Source organism: Pelecanus crispus, chromosome 5 (assembly GCF_030463565.1).
Source record: "Pelecanus crispus isolate bPelCri1 chromosome 5, bPelCri1.pri, whole genome shotgun sequence".
NCBI classification, from domain to species: domain Eukaryota; kingdom Metazoa; phylum Chordata; class Aves; order Pelecaniformes; family Pelecanidae; genus Pelecanus; species Pelecanus crispus.
In genome coordinates, this window is record NC_134647.1 from 31526720 (window position 1) to 31546776 (window position 20057).

At 37.5% G+C, this 20057-nt stretch overlaps 1 protein-coding gene across 1 annotated transcript; it reads left to right on the forward strand.

Annotated features, from left to right (window-relative positions):
• On the forward strand, positions 1-19280 carry TRAK2 (trafficking kinesin protein 2). The gene is made up of 15 exons (XM_009481678.2): positions 1-237; positions 1223-1417; positions 5961-6031; positions 6713-6829; positions 8659-8868; positions 10718-10796; positions 12538-12668; positions 13062-13136; positions 13770-13907; positions 14855-14934; positions 15663-15866; positions 16004-16302; positions 16638-16916; positions 17120-17225; positions 17820-19280. The coding sequence occupies exons 1-15, from the start codon at positions 201-203 to the stop codon at positions 18496-18498; spliced, it is 2700 nt and encodes an 899-aa protein (XP_009479953.1). The 5' UTR covers positions 1-200; the 3' UTR covers positions 18499-19280.
• The last annotated feature ends 777 nt before the right edge of the window (positions 19281-20057 follow it).

Genomic DNA, 20057 nt, shown 5'->3' on the forward strand with positions numbered 1-20057 from the left:
AGATGGCAATAGATCTGGAGTATGAACCAGTCTGCAGAAGTGAGTTGATGCCAGATTTGTTAGTGTCTCAGTGGCTTGATGGCTCTCATTTACTCTGTCTCTAAACCAAAGCCATCTTTCTACCAAAGCAATAAAGGGACAGTACACAATCTGACTACAGAATGCTATTTCCAAAGAAGTGAACTGTGAAGAAAGGACTCATGAATTTTGATCGCGGGGGCTTGGAGAGCGTCTCTGGTAAGTTGGAAGAATTAACTGTTACAAATCCTGAATGAATCTAACATCTTACACAACATCAACCTGAAGACAACCTTAAGTTCCACATTCTTTGTATTGCTTATCTGATATTGCAAATGAACAAAAATGGTGAGTCCTCTTAACTAGTTTGTAAAATTAGCTTCCACTGTAAAATGTTGTTTGTACAATTCTCAGTGTCAGTAATCAACACTGGCATTTTTTCCACTGAAAAATATTGAAGATAGTCATCTTTAGTGGAAATGTTGGAAAGATAATCATTGTATGCCTTTGAGATGCAGTATTTTAGCAACTTAGAATTAATGTTTCTTTTTTTTTTTTAATAACTGTGAAGAGATTAAGGGTGGGGATGACACAGGAAGAGCTAAACTTTTTTTCCAGCATTTTTGAGTGTTGTGTTTCTCAGAGCATGATTCTGTATGGGTGATAATGGAATGTTATATTTGTTCCCTGATTTCAAGGCAGTATTCAGTTGATTTTTGTAGTTACTTTAAGATTGTTTACATCTATGTTCATTACCAAACAAAAGGATAAACAGAACAAGAAAATTTCTGAATTTCCTTCAGAAAAAGGAAATTTAACTATGCTAAAGCCAATGAAACCTCACGAAATCAGTAGCTGGTAAAATGTAGGTCTGTGTTTTAGTTCAATGAAGAGGAAAAGATAGAAATTGAAGCTCATCACATACATCATATTCAAGAAGTCGGAGGGAATCATGGCTAGACATAGCTTTCTGGGAAGTTGTGGAGTTAGTTGGGGATGAGGAACTTAGAAATATTACAATGTAAATCAAGTATTGATTCAATAAGTATTCTGGTAATTTGTCCAATACAGAATAATTCTTTTCAAACCTGCTGATGATTTATAAAGTATTTTATGGTATAGAGAATGTATACTACTGTAGTGATATTAAATATATGTTGCATTTAATAGTAATGTACTATTACTGGCATTTACTCACTTTCAGATGTCTGCTCCAGTGAGGACCTTCCTGAGGTAGAGTTGGTGAGCATGCTAGAAGAACAGTTGCCAGATTACAAGTTACGAGTGGACTCTCTGTATCTGTATGAAAATCAAGACTGGATTGAGTCCCCTGCCTGCCATGGCCATCTTTCTGAAATCACTTCTCCAGTTCGTGATGAGGAGCCCTTCCGTTACATGAGTGAGTATATCTGGGCCTAGGATTTTTTTTTCCCAATTATTGCAGAGAAAACTGTAAATATAAAATTAATATTTTAATATTAGAAAGTGTTCAAATCTGGAAAACTTCAGACTGGTGGAAGAAAAAGCTGAGTTCAGGGGAGGTGCTTGTAGTTCAGCACTGCAGTTCTAAGGGCTGACCTAGCTTACCCCATGGATGTCTGATCATTAGATTTCACAAGGGAGTAAGAGTGGGAACATGTGATAGTGAAAAAGAGGCAGGAACCTAGAATTGCACTAGATTAGATGTAATACGAGAGGTATGGAGTATGCAGCAGCTGTTTTCAGGAACGTTAAAGATGCTGTGGTTCTTCTGATGATGTTTGCCCTGATGTTGTGTGTCAGTGTTGCTTTTGAAATGCTGTTAATGGTTACTTCTGGAGATAGAAATGGTGTGAGTGCTAGATCAGTATTGATCACTGCCTTCCAGTTTTGAAAATACTAAGTAACTTATCCTTAAACCTAGCAGATCATAAGGAAGAAAATGGACAGCTTCTGATCACATGAAGAAACCTTTCATGTGTTAAAAATCAACTATATAGAAGGCTGCCAAAAGAAGTGAACACTTACTTGCCTGTAGTTTCAAGTGTTTTCATGTGAAAAAAGGAGAGTGTGTTGTAATCACTTTAGAGAAATGGGAAAGTCCTGTTTCCTCCATATATCAGAACTAGTGGGAGAGTGAACTTGGTATTTATATACAATCTGTAATGATTACCTCCTCCTTGTACATGCCACCTCTGAAAGGTTTTTTTTGTTGTTTGTGCTTTAAGCCTCCACCCAGGGTATATAGCAAATGAGCAAGTAAAAGTAAAACATTACCTTCTAAGAATGCAGTACTTGACAATTTAAAGCAATCTTGTTATCAGTTGAACTTGCAGACTTGGAACTCCTTTTAATAGTGTTTATATCGTTTAATACTTTCGTATTTGGAAAGCCATTTAATATTTATTGCTCGGTCTGTTTCTGATAATAGTATTGCAAGCATAAATTATTTTTTAGTTGAGTGAACACCTTTGTAGTTCACTGGAAGCAGTTGTGTTGTCAGTGGGGTGTGTACTTGCTCTAAGTTTTAATTATAAACAGGTGGGATCAGATTCTGTCAGTGCTGGAAGGAACTTCACATCAAATGTGGCTCTGCTGAAGCTCTTTGGTAAACACCTGCAGTTCCAGTGTGATAAAAGCACAGAGCTCTGAGAGAAAGACCTTCAGTCAGTGCGAGCCTGCATTTCCAAACTGCAGTGAGAGGGATTTTATCAACAACATTTTTAATGAAGGCAGTCATGTATTATTTGGCTGTCAAGGTACTACAGAAAGTGGTGTTTTCCTCTTTCACCCAGTGAGAAGTTCTTTTTAACTATAGAAAGTGTTCTGTGAAAACAGTAAACTGCTTGTGAGAGTTTTCTGAACAGTTGCCACAGATGTTTTCTTGACATTGTCAAAAATGAGCTGTAACAATGACTGACATGAACTTAAAAGATAACTGTTAGGTATAACATACAAAATTAATTCTGTTATTTCTGAACACTGTTGTAACTGCCAAGTCATATAAACTCAAGATAAATACAGTTTATGTTTCTCCTAGAAATTGTCCAAAGAGATTGAATGTAGTAGTCAGCATGTTAGCTTGTTTGAGCCTAGTAACTTACAGGGAGATACTGGAAAGGTCCCAGACAAATACAGATATAAATCAAGATCCACTTATAATCATTGCTGAATAGCTTTTTAGGTGAAATTTGTATCTTTCTTTCTGTTGACTGGAATTGGGAGTAAGTATGACAGCCATACTCTTGAAGCGTAACTTGGGTTTTTTATGTGTATATCTTCCCCTCCCTATATATGTATGGAAACATTTTTATAACTTTTTCCTAAAGAGAATGCTAAACTCATGGTTTGAGTGAATTTATAGTTCACATCCCAGAGAAAAAAAAAACATAAAACAACACAACAGTTACTGCACTTGAGCTCCTCCTCTTTTTATGGCTGCTGCTGCCTATTAGAAGGTTTATCTAATGACCAGTTGAGTTACCACTGGCAGTGTTTTCAGTGAGGTGGAAGAATATTTTCTACTTCAACAGTGGTAGTCTAAGAAGCCCAGAATTACAGAACGTCTGTCTTAAGAACTACTTTGTACGTGTGAATAAAGGGACATGGCACAACATAACAAGAATATTAAGCAAAATGAAGAGTTGCTTGCACCTTTCACTTGGCAAGGTGAGTGAGGAGTTGTACATGTGTGTGTTCACAAGAGAGAATTGTAACAAACTATGTATTATTTTGATCCTGGACTGTGAGAAAATAACAAAACTTGTATAGAGCCAAGTTTCAAATCTGTTCTGTGATTTCATTTATCAGAGTAAATATATTTGCTTTTGATTGTAGGAACTTACTTACCTGAGTACCCTTGTATGTAATTAGTGTAAATCTTTATTAAAGTGACTTAGCACTGGGCAGAAACTTTTAACTTGAAATCACTTGGTGGGAACAGTTACCAGAGGAGAGCTGGCTATGCTATTCTGCCTGTAAAGGCTGAAATTTATGTATGTGCAGTGAATTTTCCAAATACTAGTAAGCCAGGTGAGTTGAGAGTCCCCTCTTGGCAACCAATATCAGCAACCAAACAGTACAGTAAAATCGACCTCCCAAATGCATGTTATGCTACTGATAGGTAGGTACTTTAGATTTTGTGAAGAGCTCCTATTTTTGCCCTGCTTAGAAATACAATTAGTAAATGCCACTGCTGTAAATTCAAAGCTCCTAAATACTTGAACAGTATGTGTTGGGTTTTTATGCCTACTGATCTGCTTGATAAAAAGCATTTGATTTGTTAGTTTATTTTTCTGTTAAGCTCTTAAAGAAACAGTTCAGTAAACCTTTTTCTTCTATATTGTTCTTTCTGTTCTCCTGTCTTTCAAGACTGCAAAAAAGTTTCTTTCTATACTAAAATGCAACTTGGTTTTGTTCCTAGCATAGCCTCAGTGTTAGGTTTTAAAAGGTTAATTATGGACATTATGTATGTAAAGAACATGCATAGCTTATATAATGTATGTAAATAAAGTTAGTGTGCACTTCAGCTTGGCACTTCACTATCTCATAACTAAGTGAGCAGTCCTCAACAAGAACAAAGAAAAAAACTGAGAATGAATACCACTATGTATTCAGATAATGAAGTGGATTTAAACAAGGTAGAAGAGTCAAGGAAATCTTCAGAAATATATTTTAGACCAAATCCATAGTAAACTTAGTTTGCAGTGCAGTGATGATGGAATTAGTTTCAAAATAGGTTAACTTAGACCTTCAGTCGAAGCAGATACTTCTGTATTTGTTAAATTTATATTGCTGCCTTCTTTACTTTCATGATCCTGATTCCATAAATCAAAAATAGCAAATTTCTGTTGAACTTGGACAAGCACAAACATCCATCACCTGCATGTGAGATGTATAATTCTGCTCCTGAAGGGAATAATATTTAAATGGTTCTTTAAAAGCTTGAAGAAAGTTTTAATAGTGTAAAAAGTATGTTTACACATGCATTTATTTTTGGTGGTGGTGGATGCATGCAAATAAATCACCTGTTTCCTTACATTTTAATTCTTTCTCCTCTTTGTTCTTTTTCCCCCCTGTATCTTTAATTTTCTGTCACTCTAGCTCTTCTTGAACTTCCTTCCTCCTCCTTCACTGGATCTCACAAATTTGCACAAGGTAATTAAGATTTCTTCTTTACTAGCATTTTCTATTTCTCAGGACAAGAACTAGAGCAGACCAGGGCTTTGTGTTTTAGCACTGTGTTTTGTTCAGAGTTGTCGCAAATTCTTCATGCTTTGTTTATTCTTTACTCAGTCCTGTTTTTCAGATCCTACTTGTTCTGTTTTTAAATAGTTTTACAAACTCTTCAAATGTAGAAGTCACTCGGTCAGTAAGATAGGATTTACTGGTACATCTAAATTGCAGACATACATTATCCCATTTCTTTTTAACTGTTTCCAAGATGATCAAGCACTTAATAAATCCATTTCCATGACTAGTCTCTTGGGTCTCCATACTTCCTGTGTATAGCTATGTGTAGCACAAACTAATGGGAATTTTATTTCAAGGGTAAAGTCTGTAGGTGTGTTCAGCTATATTTGGATATGCTCCAATATATTCTTCCCTCTCTCCCCAGCAGGCTGGATGATTTAATAACTTGGCTGTATTCAAAAAGTTGATCTTAAGAGTTTTTCCTCCTTTTTCTAAATTTGAAGGATCTGTGAGCACCTCAAGTTTTAGCTAATGTTGCTGAAAGCAGTAAATGTTCAATATCTCATTGTATCAGTTTCCCAAATGAGTATTGTTTCATGTTTCTGAAGTTAAGATGCATTTTCATAGCCTCTGCTAGTTTCATCAACTAAGTAGTTGATTAAATAGTAATATTTGTATATAAAAAACATCCTCTGAGTTTCAGCACTCTCCCTTCCCAGCCGTCTTCTTGTACTTAAGCTACTTCAGTAAATATGTTTTTCTCTTCTCAGTTCTTGGCACAGATAATGTGGAGCAGAAAACCTACAGTGATGCTGACATGGTCAAACATCTGTTAGCTGAGGTATGCTCATCTCTGTAATGCTGTGTTAATATATTTGAGGATATATATAAGAGGAAGGGTTTTATTCAGCTACTGGAAATTTTGGTTCAGTTATCTTCAGGAGCTGCTTCAAACACATGGGTAATGAGAAGCTGCCCATTTGGTTGCACCATCTCAGAAGCAAAATTTAGCAAAACTATGGGCACCCATGGAGCCAGTGAGGTGTAAGAAACAAACAGCTAGTTTCTGCGTTCCTGTTGTTCCTTTGCTCCTGTTGTTCCTTTGCTTCTACCATATCATCACTATTGAAGTTAAGCAGTCTGTTCTGGAGAAAGTGTCACTTGAAAGACCACAGGCCTAAGTATATGTGGCTTCTTTGTATGATTCAACAGAGCCCATTTAACCTCTCCAGTACTCGGCACAAAAACCAAAACTGTCCCTAGGTTTGGTGCTTTCCCCTCCCCCTGTTACTGCAAATGACTGTAGAAGAGAATGTGCTATATCAAGAAACAGAGTTATGGATGTGTTCTGGATCCAAAGGATGAAGCATTAATCATTGTCCTAACAATGTTGATCCATTTGAGAGTGAAGGGGGATCTCAGAGTGGTGATGCATTAAACAATAGCTATGAGAATCTAAAACTACTCTGAATTTAAACCTTATCTGATCAAAAGTAGACATTTGTTCTCATTTTGTGAGCAGAAAGATCGGGACCTGGAACTGGCAGCTCGAATTGGACAAGCCCTCCTTAAGCGAAACCATCTGTTGACGGAACAGAATGAAGCACTAGAAGAACAGTTAGGACAAACTCTAGATCGAGTGAGTGATCTTTGTTCTTTCCCTTCCTTTCTTTGCTTTTTCTCTCTTCTTTTTTTTTTTTTTCCCTTCTTTCTTTCTTTTTTTTTTATGATGGAGTAAGAGGATTAATAGAAATACATTATTTCATTGTGAAAGCAGGTGATTGCTGCTCTCAAACTACAGAAGTATACTTAGATGTCATTCTCCTAATTGTTGTTCAATCAGCCTTCTCAGTCCAAGAATTGATTATGAAGACTGCATATTGTAATTACTGAGAATTTACAAGAATGTTAGGTACTATTATGGTACATCTACAGCAGGATTGCATTTTCAAACCATCAGAACATCAGTCTGGTATCCTGCCATTAAACTGAGAATCTAATAATCTAAGTTAATATAAGTAGTTGGTATCTGACATGACCTGCTACATAACAAGGTCACAGGTGAGGAAACAGCTGGAAAATGAGGTGCCTTAATGGGGTGCTTACACTAAGAATAAATAAAATGTAATGAAAACTTAATTCTGCTCAAGATCTTCATCTCTTCCTTTAAGCACAGATTCTTGATCTAATCTTTTGTTTTTCTTTCTTAAAAAAGAATTAAATAGTTGACAAATTATAAAGTATCCCAAGTTTTTTAACCCTACAGTCAACAGTTTAAGTTACAGTGAAATGGATTCAGCTGCTTGTATAAAGCAATATGCTGGTAATAAAAACATACTCATAATTAGCTGTAGGACAGCGTAAACTTATGTATTCATATAAAAATTTAGATACGCAAAATAGAATTTATCTAAATGAGATCTATCTCTTCTCTTGGTTTTATTTTTCCTATAGTCATTTAATGTTTTGACTGGGGGGTACCAGTCTATACACATAAATAGATGTCTATCAGTCCTTTTCTCCGGTGCCCTGGTTTTGGCTGGGATAGAGTTAATTTTCTTCCTAGTAGCAGGCATAGTGCTGTGTTTTGGACTTACGATGAGAATAATGTTGAAAACACACTGATGTTTTAGTTGTTGCTAAGTACTGCTTATGCTAGTCAAGGACTTTTCAGCTTCCCATGCTCTGCCAGGTGCACAACAAACTGGGAGGGGGCACAGCCAGAATAGTTGATCCAAACTGACCAAAGGGCTATTCCATACCATATGATGTCATGCTCAGTACATAAACTGGGGGGGGGGGTTGGCTGGGGAGCAGTGATCGCTGCTTGGGAACTGTCTGGTATCGGTCGGTGAGTGGTGAGCAATTGCATTGTGCATCACTTACTTTGTATATTATTATTACTGTTCTTATTATATTGTTACTACTGCTATTTTACTTTATATTTTCAATTATTAAACTGTTCTTATCTCAACCCAGGATTTTTTCTCACACTTACTCTCCCAGTTCTCTCCCCCATCCCACCAGGGTAGGGGGAGTGAGCGAGCGGCTGCATGGTGCTTAGTTGCTGGCTGGGGTTAAACCACGACATCCAGGAAGTTACAGTTCAGAAAAATGGTCATAATCAAAATGATAGTTAGAGTGTTAAAATGTAAATGTGTATCAAAGTAGCTGGAAAATTATTTTGAAGTAAACTACTCAAAAAGTAGGTTCTGTTGTCCATTCTTGTGTTATCTTGCATTTTCAATCTCTCTTACAGTGTTAAAGTTATGATTTTGTGAACTTCCTATAAAATAAATAGAGGTTGAATCTTCTGTGCAAATATAAATAAATGGATCATGACCTGTGAACTACTTGTTAATCTCATTTTAGACTGGAGCAGTGATGTTCCAAGAGGCTGCATAAATAATAGACTGTAATATTGTATAGCTAAAGTATATTTCATGAGCTGGTGCTCTTTTGTCATAGGTTAACCAGCTGCAGCATGAATTGTCAAAGAAGGATGACCTGCTTCGTATTGTTTCAATTGCTTCTGAGGAGAGTGAAACAGATTCCAGCTGTTCCACACCACTTCGTTTCAATGAGTCTTTCAATGTATCACATGATCTGTTGCAGCTGGATGTCTTGCAAGATAAACTCAGAGAGCTGGAAGAGGAGAACCTTGCTCTCCGATCGAAGGTATATCCAACTTAGAGTGTATACCATATATGCTGGATATTAAATAAATCAGTATGGTTAAGAAATCCAGCATCTGGGTTTCTCTTGAAGCATATGACTATTTTGTATCGCTGTATACAAATCATACCCCAACACTTTCCCTCCACCCCCCATATCCTTCTCTTTCCCTCACTATTCCTCATTATCTCCAGAGTCCTCTAGTAGTCCTTCCTCAGTGCTTTTATGGTATGTGAAAGAATATGGGAACGTACATAAGCACCCAGCAAATGTCCTCGGCCCCATCAGGCCCTCAGGCTTGTGTGACCTGTTTTTATATAAATCTGACTGTGATTAGTAGTAGTATTTTGGCAATTCCATTGTGTTGCCATTACATTTTTGTCAGCCTATATTCAATGTTAAGGGTTAATAAGCTTCTCCTCACATTCTTTTAAAGACACACTTAGTTTTGACTATGTGATTAGTCTCTATATTTGAATTGGTCTCTCTTGTGTATAAAACACAAATACAGGCACTATACCTTTACAAGGATAGAGACTAAATGGCCAGACAAAACAATGGCTATAAAAGTCATGGAACCAACAGCAAAGGTTACAAGAACTAGAATCTACAGATGCATACCTCTTCTTCGGAGGTGGAGAGTGGAACTTGTAAAATAGGAGATTCGTTAAAAATGGGTTATTTTGTTGTTTTTAAGAAAAGGGGGGGTGTTTGTAAGAAAGGTGGGGTTTTTTTGGGGGGGGGAGGGATGGTTTTATTTTGGGGTTTTTTTTTTTTGGTGAGCCTTTCCCAATATAAGCGTGTTACAGCAGTACAACAAAGACTAGATTCCTTTAATGGGAACAAAATATACTCTTCCCCTTGTTTTATCTCCAAAATACTCAGCCTGAGATGCATATCCTTTCTAAAACTCCGTAAGATCAAATGGATAGTTTAGTAGTGCTGTAGGAGAAAAAAGAGAAGATCAGACTGCTTTTATTGTGCTCCTAACCCTGTATATGATTACAAAACTTTACAGACCAGGGATTAATTTAGTCTGCCTTAGTGTGAAAAAACGGAGTTGAAAAGAGGCTGCTATCATTCTGTGACATCACATAACCTTCACTGACTTGAAATAGCCTCAATTATATTGAGCCTATATTTGCTTTTTGTTACGTTTTCATGTGACAGCATTATGTAAAGAAGTGTGTTTGCCTGCACTTGTGTAGCTGTATTTCTACTTGCTTGGATAATCTTTAAACCCATTTACTAAGTTTTATGGTCACTTACTGGCAAACAGTCCTGAATATAGAAGACTTACCTGTGCAAATTTTAATATTCTCATCCTCACAATTGAAACAGGAGTGGGAATCTAGTGTGCTTGATGTTGTTTAGACCTGTTGTGATATTTGGTCTCTGGCCTAGAAAATTTACAATCTAAATAGACTAGTTGGGGAATATGGAGAAAACCTGTTCTCCTGAGAGCTTTTCCGTGCCATAAAAGGTTTGGTTAACATCATTCAGTTTTCAAGATTTCTTTGTGTTAAGTTTTGAAGCAAATTGAATTGCTTACTTCTGATGACTGTGTTGGTTTACTTTCCCTACCAAATTGAATATTTTTGTAACAATTTTTCATTAGAGGCGAGAGATCAGGTTTTGTTCCTGTGTCTGGGTGTCTTTCACTCAAAAAACCTGTACAATTCAGGGAAACAGGTTACCGTGGAAAAAATGGTTAGGAAGTATGGCCAGGTGCATAGGAATTATAAAGATAGAGGGGAGACTCTTCAGTTGCAAGAATTTCAGAAATAAAAATTTATAACATTAATATATGTATAGATAAACTGAAATTGGAATACCAATAACTTTCTTGAAGGCTTGCCATCTGAAGACAGAAACCATTACATATGAAGAGAAGGAACAGCAGCTGGTCAATGACTGTGTCAAAGAGCTTCGTGAGTATCCAGGCTGTATCTTGCAATGGCAAAATGGTATTTGAAATACCTAGTGCCTACACCTTAGTTATCCCTGAATCAAAAAATGAGCTTCAGTAATTTATGCCAATTATTCAAGTCTTGCTCTTTGCCCAAGTGCAAAATTGTTTCTGTATTTCATCGAGTTTCACTCTGGCATTCAGCTTCAGGTATGTGTACTGTGTTTAGGGAGAGAATACGAACACAAAATCTAATGTCCATAAACCTCCTAAACTGAAGCCTACAGACACTGGAAAATCAACAAAATATAATTCTTGTATAGAGTATTCAGCACACTTGACACCAAAATGTATCAGTGCATACATAGACTCTTAAATGCACGTTCTAAATTACTGTTTACCTATGAACGCATTAGTTTATTTTTAAAATATATATTATAAACCAAAGCATTTAAATTGGCAAGTATTTTAATGTCTAGAAAAGTTGTCCATATTTGCTTTGGGGACTATTTATCTGCAAAGAATTGCAGCTACTCTTATACAAATGCATGTGAAGTATACTGAAACAATAAGGAATAATCCTTTTTTCTGTGTGGTGATTGTGTAACCTGGTGGTATAACTTTTTATCTGTAGTCATTTGATGTGTGCTACTTCCTTTGTGCATAACAACCTTAAGCTTCTATTTTAAGAATTTTTTTTTCTGTACAGCCACCATAAAGAACACTGGGTTGCTGCTTAATTTTTCTTGTTCCAGATGACCATAAAATACTATGAATTGATGCTTAGTTGGTTGTTAATTTACTCCATTCCCTCTGAGAAAAAATATATATCCTTTGCAAAGAGAAGTTATTTCATAGAAGATCTCCTATTTTCCTTCAATGAGAATGTCTGAGTTCTGTTTTGTCCAATGCTATAGCACATATAGGCATGCTAGGTAATGTAGACTCACAGAAAGAATCTTCTCCCAAAGGATGTCTACTCTACAGCTTTAAAATTTGTACCTTCAGGAAGAAGGTATCTGACCGTGAACTTAACCGTCCACAGGTCCATGGGCAGGACCTTGTTCTGCAGTAAATTTTTAGTGTGACCTTTATACAAGATTGATCAGACTTTATTATGACTTTGCTATGCTTTCAGGGCAAGTATACAAGCAAGACTAACAGCATAAAAATATCTCAGCTTTTTGAGCTGCTTTGTCATCTCACTTGATGAAGTGCTTGCTCAAAGAAAAAAAGAAACAGGAAATTGTACACAGTGGGTCTTTGGGGAATAGACAGTGACCAGAATCAAGAGCTAAATAGGTGTATGTCACACTTGACAAGGTGTGACAAAAAGCCTTTGCTTGCAGACAATGGTAGTTAATAACAAAATCAGTTCAGAGCCTGACTTCTTCAGCGTATTCCAAGTCTGGCCTTGGTCATGATCCAGCATGTCATTTGAAATTGTTTATGGCAGCTTACCTTGGATTTTATTATGGTCATTTTGCATACCTGCGATACGTATTTCAGGTTCTGCACACTTAGCTCTTAATATGTTACACCTGCATTTGAAGTTAACCCTCTTCCACCTCCCCACCATTTATCTTTTCCTTATGGGTGTTCTAAGGCACCTACTCTTTATGTACTATGAGTTGATTTCCTAAGAGTATTGGTCATTTTGCAGATGGTTGTTGACTTTGATCTTTTCTGGGTTTTGGGCTTGGTTTGCATTTTTGTCATCTGTTGAGAAAAGCTCTCTACTAAGTTCCTGTTATGTTTTGTAGGGCAAACAAATGCTCAAATTTCCAGAATAACAGAGGAGTTGTCAGAGAAGAGTGAGGAGCTGGTTCGCTACCAGGAGGAGATCTCATCCCTCTTGTCTCAGATTGTTGATCTTCAACATAAACTCAAAGAAGTAAGGGAATGCTGATGAAGAGTGCGTGCGCGCGCATATTTGAGGAAAACGAGTCATCAAGGTTTAAAATGTGTCATGTATAGCATTTTTTCTGTGGTAGTGAGAATACCAGTATGGTTGAAATCTCACACTTCCCCATAGCCTTCACTAAGTACAATACTTCGGCAGAGAAAGGAAGAGCAGAATTGCCATAACTGAGTGGTACTCTGCAGAGTATGCGTGTGTACTCTGCAGTGTGTATGCGTGCACGCTAGTGCTTATAGCAGGTAAAAATTGACTTGCGCCAGGGGGTTACACTGCAAGAGAGTGACTGTTTCAGGAAAGTATGGCAGAGGATCAACTCTCTTGGGGAAATCGGCTGAGAAAATGATGAGCACTTTTTTGTGCTTTCAGCATGTGATTGAAAAGGAGGAGCTGAAACTTCACTTACAAGCTTCCAAAGATGCTCAGAGACAACTGACAGCAGAGGTACTTAAGGCTTCTGTATATATACATTTAGATAAATGTTTTGGAATAGAATACGAGAAAAAAAACTAAGAGAGAATGGGAACTATTGTTTTAATTATGTAGGGCTTTTCATTTTTCATTGTGGTTGGAGTTACATGATTGGGGGAAAAGAATAATTGTTTTTATTTAAGTCTACACAAGTATTTTGGTAGTTCACAGAAGTATGAAAGGCAAGGAAGGTGTTCCAAGTAGGGAGGTCTTACTATTCTTAGTAGTTATGAGAAAGAGAGTGTTTTAGTGTGAATATTACTGGTTATATCAACAATACTGTAGCTCATTAGATTTTAAGGAAGTTCTCTTTTTGCATCAGCAGTTACTGTATTTGCAGACTTTTTCGATGTATTTTCCTTTGGATTTTACCATACTTTTCCTTTCCTCTTTCAAGTCTTAATTTTTACTTCATGCTTCACCACTAAAATTGGTGCAGGTGCTATGCTGACCATTGTCCATTCCAGATGTTGGCATGTGCCATGCAGTTGGAAAAATATAGTGTTGAATCAGTCAGTACTGGTTTCTGTAGGAGTTAATTCAGTTTCATTCTGTCTTGTCTTTAAAGCTTACTGGGATCACGTGATGGCCTCTTCTCTCTTTCAGCTACATGAGTTGCAAGATCGGAATGCAGAGTGTCTAGGGATGTTGCACGAATCACAAGAAGAAGTGAAGTTGCTGCGCAGCAGAGCCAGCTCTGTCGCTTGTCTCTGCCACCCCCAGTCATGTGGAGCGTTTCCTGTGGTAATAAATACCACTAGCATGGCATATACCTCCTGGCACACATGGCCTGTAGTAGCATACAACTCTGAGTAAAACAGCCATTACAAGGAGCTGCAGCAGGAACTATTTTGTAGTGGGCAAAGGAGCTGATCTAATGTTTTTTCAATTCTTTAATGCGTACATTTTTGAGAATTTAATGTATTAGGAAAGTAACCATTCCCTTGACACATTGTGATATTAAAATTATTTTTCCTTTTTATATGCATTTTCTGTTAAATAAGGGAATTGGCATGTTCTACAGCTAGTGCTCAGTTGTGCTAGTATATTGTTCAATGTTGATGTGAGTTTTATAACTTGACGGTGTTTCTTTAAGAAACAAAGCGTCTCTTCAAGAGGGGTTTTTTTCCTTGATGTAGTTTATGATGCAATTTTATGTCCTTATCTTGTGAGATTAAATTTTAAGCATCATCAGAAATGCAGACTAATTGCCAGAGATGACTAAACCAATGGAAAAGGGTTAAAGGCATTTATTTTTCTCTTTCTATTAGTGTCAGGTATGTTCTGCTTACTGTACTCTCAAAAATTTCTGGGCTGTGCTGGGAATTTGTCAGGTTTTGGTTGGTTGTTCTGTGTATACAGAATCCCTCATGTACGTGTTTGGCCTTGTAAGAAGTGCTCTTACAATTGTAGGTTGTTCTTAAGAAACCAACATAAAGAGTACCAAGAAAAAGCACATGTTGCTGATGAAAACTGAACCCATACTGGTTACGCTTGGGCATAGTTATGGTGGAAAATTCCCCGCCATGCCCATCGTTCAGAGACTGAAGGGTTTGTCCGAAACATGCTGACACCAAGGAAACAAATGGAGATTTTTAAAGTATTTTTTTTAGAGTTGTTTTCTGCTAAAATTGTTAGCAGGAAGACTTGAATCTAATTTGTCAACTCTCCTGGTTTCCATTTTTCTCTAGGATTCCCTTGCAGCAGAAATTGAAGGGACAATGCGGAAGGAATTGAGTCAGGGTGATGAATCTGTTCTCTCCAAGCAAAAGTATGTTTTCAGAATTCTATGTGCTATTTTGATATTATTCCATATGCTTGTATTAAGTAAGGTGAAACTGATTTCTGGAAATCTACAAATGTGAATGTTCCCTTTATAATAAGTTTTCTACGTAACTTAATAAAAAAAGCTTTATAGTATTTGGTAATCTTTTCAACTTTGAAACCTACTATTCTTATTTTATTCTATGAGGAAGTTGGGAATTTGCTAAAAGGATGTTATTTCATTCTTTAATTTTTGAGATTTTTTTGATGCAAATTCTCTCATGCACAGCACTAGTTTTATCACTTTTAATGCTTATAGAAAAGTTCTCCGGCAAATGAAATTATAGCTGAAAGACTGATAACAGTTTCCAAAGCCCTGAAGACCTGTTCCTGGATCTCTTACTTCTGAGCAAGAAGTAATAAATTAAATATATGCTTCTGAAAGCATATACCTATTAAACAAACAAAATACATGTTCCTGAATGTTCTCAAGTGGTTATCAATAGAGGTTCAGGTCTTTCAGGTCAAAATAAGTGGTAAGTCTTAAGTGGGTATTTAATAGAGTAGTACTCCTGAAAACATGAGTCTGTTAGGCAATCCTGTTTTTCTGGGCTTAAATCTCTTTAGTCTGGTCTCTGCAGACTTTTGAAAGTCTGTTGTTCAGAGCTTTTTCTTTATTATGTCTTTTTCAAACTGCTTCTGAAAACCACATTTGTTTGCTTGTCTTTTCTGCAGGGATCAACAGAAACGAGTATTTGACACTGTCAAGGTTGCTAATGTCACTCATGGCCACTCCTCTTCCTTTCCTGCCCCATTGCCAATCCCTGGATCTAATCGGTCAAGTGTTGTTATGACAGTAAAGCCCTTCCGGTCTGGCGTACACCAGTTGGAGAGCCACACACGGATGACCCAGAGGAGCAGCTCTGAGAAGAATTTGAAGTAGGAAAGACAGCCTGTTACCTTCTTTCTAAACTAACTGATTCAAAACTAAATCCAGACTGTACCTCAGCTGTGTAAGAGCGAAATAGTTAATTTAATGGTCTTAATTATCTATTATTATTTGATGTTTCTCACAGAGGCACTCATAATCCTGGCCAGCCAGGAACCCCTGGAGACAGTGACTTAGTCACAGCTCTGCACAGGCTCTCCCTCCGTCGTCAGAACTACCTGAGTGAGAAGCAGTTCTTTGAGGAGGAATGGGAGCGAAAAATGCATTTGCTGGCTGAGCAGAAAGAAGGAGCTAGTGGCTGTAGTACACCAACAGAAAGCTGTTTTTCCCTGGGTACAAACTCAGAATTCACTGATCTGTCTGCCAGCTCTAGTAATCTCCGTGTCCTCCTACCAGAAAAATTGCAAATTGTCAAACCAATTGAAGGTAAGATGATGATCTTCCTTCTCTCATCAGCAGAAGAGGATTTTACATGAATTTGCCAACTAAATCATTATTAGTGTGTGTATAGCTAGGTATGATATGCAGTAGGAGGTAGTAGTATTTGGTAGGCTACGTGCCAACTAGCTCATCTATCACTTTCTATTTGGCTTTCTTACACAGTGCTGAGTGCTAGGCTTTTTCTTGGCATTGCCATCCAAGTGTGTCGTGTATCACAGTGTCAGCATCAGTTAGCTGGAGTTGTTTTGATCATGAGTTCTTGTCACTCAATACAACAGTAGGCAATGGCTGTCTGAGACTCTTCTCTTTTGTCACACCAGGATCTCAGACGCTTTTTCACTGGCAGCAGCTTGCTCGACCCAACCTAGGCACCATTCTTGACCCAAGACCAGGTGTTGTTACAAAAGGTTTTACCCCTCTATCTGATGATGCTGTGTACCGCATTTCTGACTTGGAGGAGGATGATGAGGAAGAAGGTGAAGGAGGTATAACATTTCAAGTGCAACAGTCCTTCCCAGAGGAAAAGAAGTGTACAGTGGCAAAGCCAGTGGCAGGGATTTTCCTGCCACCTATTACTTCAGCAGCAGTACCACTCACCGGTAAGAAGCATGGTTAGTGTTTTTTCCTCTTTTTATTTTGCAGTGTCTTTTTCTCAATGGAAAGTATTTGACCTTGGACAATGCTGTCTTTGCTGTCTTTACTTAAAAAAAATTAGAAATGATAATAACATTATCTTAAACTTTGCTTTGATTAGTTCTTATCTGTCTTTATTTTTACCCTCAATGGATGTAAATTCTCCACATTGCAGCCTCAAATCCAGGGAAGTGTCTGTCTTCTACAAATTCCACGTTTACCTTTACTACCTGTAGGATCCTTCACCCATCTGATGTCACTCAAGTTACTCCCAGGTATGATGACTGCTGACATCCTAAATGTTGCTGCATAGGATTAAACAGTTGCTTTCTGGCTCCTGATATATGGACCAGTTTTAAAAAATACCAAGGCAGCTAGGCAACACACAGGATGTTACTCATACAAATAGTTGTATTTACAAAGGGGAAACTTGCAGTTCCCTAGAGTGAGAGTTAAGACAGGTTAGGGTAACTTGAAGGAAGTAAATTTATACTCTTAAATAACAAATGCTTTGTGTCATATACCTGTTGTAAAAAAAAAAATACTGATTCTATGATAATTTTTTTTCGATTCTGTCATAGTTTTTTTTAAACTATTATTGGACATCCACATTGATATTCTCTGTAATACAGTATAGGTGACCACAGAAGGTAAATTCATTGGTACTTACACCAAAACCTCTCTGCCAGCCTAGTATCTTCTAAATACTTTGCAGAACAATACTGAATCTACTAAAGCTGAAACTGTCACAGCTAATAGCAATAGTTTACTTTTTTCCGAGCCTTCTGTATACTAAAAGGCAAATAGAGAGCAGAGCAGGTATAAAGATGTCTAATGTGTGCATCTTCTCTGTGTCACTTTTATTTCAGCTCCATGGGTGCCCCATTTTCACTTGGAAATACTGGCAGCAGTATTGGAAACCCCATAGTGAGCACTCCAGCCATTTCTTACAGGCTTAGTATTGGAGAGTTTCTCACCAACAGAAGAGATTCAACTACTACTTTCAGCAGCACAAGCAGCCTGGCTAAACTTTTGCAAGAACAAGGCATCTCTGCCAAGGTTTACGATAGCCCCGTATTAGAAAAACTGCCTCTGCTACAGCCCCCTCGAACTGTCCCCATTCCTTCTACTCCACCAAATTCTCCCTCGCATTCACCTTGTCCTTCCCCTCCACTGTTTGAGCCTCGAGTGCATCACTCAGAAAATTTCCTGGCTTCTCGACCAGCAGAAACATTCTTGCAAGAAATGTATGGCCTAAAGCCCTCCCGTAATGCTCCGGACGTAGGCCAGCTGAAGATGAACCTAGTGGACAGACTGAAGAGGCTGGGTATTGCCAGGGTGATCAAGCCCCCTGAGACACAGGACCACAGGAAGAATCGGGGGCCAGAGGTCAGTTTGCGGAGGCAGGACTCGGCTGTGTTTCTAAATGCAGGTAGCAACTTAATGGCAGGACTGAGAAGAAACCAGAGTCTTCCAGCCATGATTGGAGCATGGGGAGCTCCAGTTTGCAAACAGTCATCAAAAATGGATATCCTAAAGGAGGAATGACTGGTCTGAAAAATGATTGACTTCTAGCATGGTAAATAATACATGAGGGATAAACATTCAGTACAGGCATCATCAGATGGGTTACAGAAGAGTTGGAGAAGGCACGCGCATGTTAAAGATGTGGGAGAGAGAAGCGTTGAGATCAAGGAGAAAAAGAGCGTATTGCTTGGGTTTGAGGAAGAAGGCTTTTGTGGAAGATAAGAAAGAAGAAACCAAAGCTTAGTTTTGAGACACCCTTCAGCATCTGTCTTAACTTAAGCAAAAATAAAAGACCATTGTAGACATTCTCAGTATTTTAACCTTTTAAACTGTATGTGTAGAACTGTCTTGCAGGTACTGTTCTATTTTTTCCCACCATACGACCATAGTATTTTACTAGTTGTTAGCCAGGCTGTATCATTTAAATATATTAAAATGTTAACAGTTAGTCTGACCAGCATTATTGGTCCAAATTCCTCTCTGTAGCAAACAAATATGAAAACTTGGATTTCTTTTCTTATTCTTGTATTTTCCATTTCAGAAAGTGTACTCTTTTGAACTCCTCTCCACTTTGAGAAGCAGGGGAGAGAACCTTTAGCTCTGTGTGAGAGAACAATACTTCTGTTTACGAACACAGAAACTGGTGGTCAGGATTTATATTTTGAAAGAGTGCAATTGTGCTAGTGAGGTATTAACAGAAGTTAGTTTCTTTCCAGAGCTTCTGAAGCACACAGAGGAAGGTGCAGTGAATGAGAATTAAGAAGCAGGAAAGTATGTATTAGGGTGAAAACTTCAAGCTAAGAAATCTTTCCAAAGTGTGCTGTGCATCTTTTAAAATGAGGGTATTTTTGTACACACACAAAAAAATCTCAGGCACATTTCAGTGCTGCAAAAGGAAATAAAACCTAGGTGCTTGATTCAGGGTTTCTTTTTATTTGACATAAGCAGAGAGCATTTACTTCAAGACAAGTGTTGGAAATTCAGTAACCTGACTCGTCTCTTGACAGGTAGACATTATGTATATTTGAGAGTTCTGCAGTAAACTTCATGCCTTTCATTCACTTATTTCTGATTTTAGGCAGGGTTTTGTTTAAAAGATTTTACTAAGAGCAAAATTTACCAGTCTATATTCAGACACAGGAAGATGAAAGCTAGTGTTCTTTGTAGCATTTTAATGATTTTTTTTCTACATTGAAATCCTGTGTTTTGATGATGGAGAGTGGTTCTGAACCTGATTCTGAACAAAGCTGAGGCAGACTTTCTGTCTCAAAAGATAAGTTCGTTTTAGAAATGTGATTTTTGAGTGGTAATCAGCAAAATATTACTGCCCATACTGCTTTTCTGATTTCTTCTTGTCCAAGGTTCTAGTCATAACTGAATAATCTACAATAGATTTATAGTGTAACTTAAAGAAGAAAAAAAGTTTGCCCAAAATTCCTCAGAGGAATGGGTCTTCACTAGTGACCTGAATGGAAGCAGGTTCTTAATCTTTATGTAATTTTTCACTGTACCGATCAACATTTAAAAATTATTTTAAAGTTTAGTTTCCATACAATTAGATAAAACAGTCAAAGTTTACC

What these genes read in the sequence shown, in the direction of transcription:
- TRAK2 (XM_009481678.2), top strand. Translation starts at nt 201, where the DNA reads ATGAATTTTGATCGCGGGGGCTTGGAGAGCGTCTCTG. An exon ending in GGAGCCCTTCCGTTACATGA is followed by an intron (nt 1,418 to 5,960) that starts GTGAGTATATCT and finishes TTCTCTTCTCAG; the next exon opens with TTCTTGGCACAGATAATGTG. An exon ending in GTCACTCAAGTTACTCCCAG is followed by an intron (nt 17,226 to 17,819) that starts GTATGATGACTG and finishes CTTTTATTTCAG; the next exon opens with CTCCATGGGTGCCCCATTTT.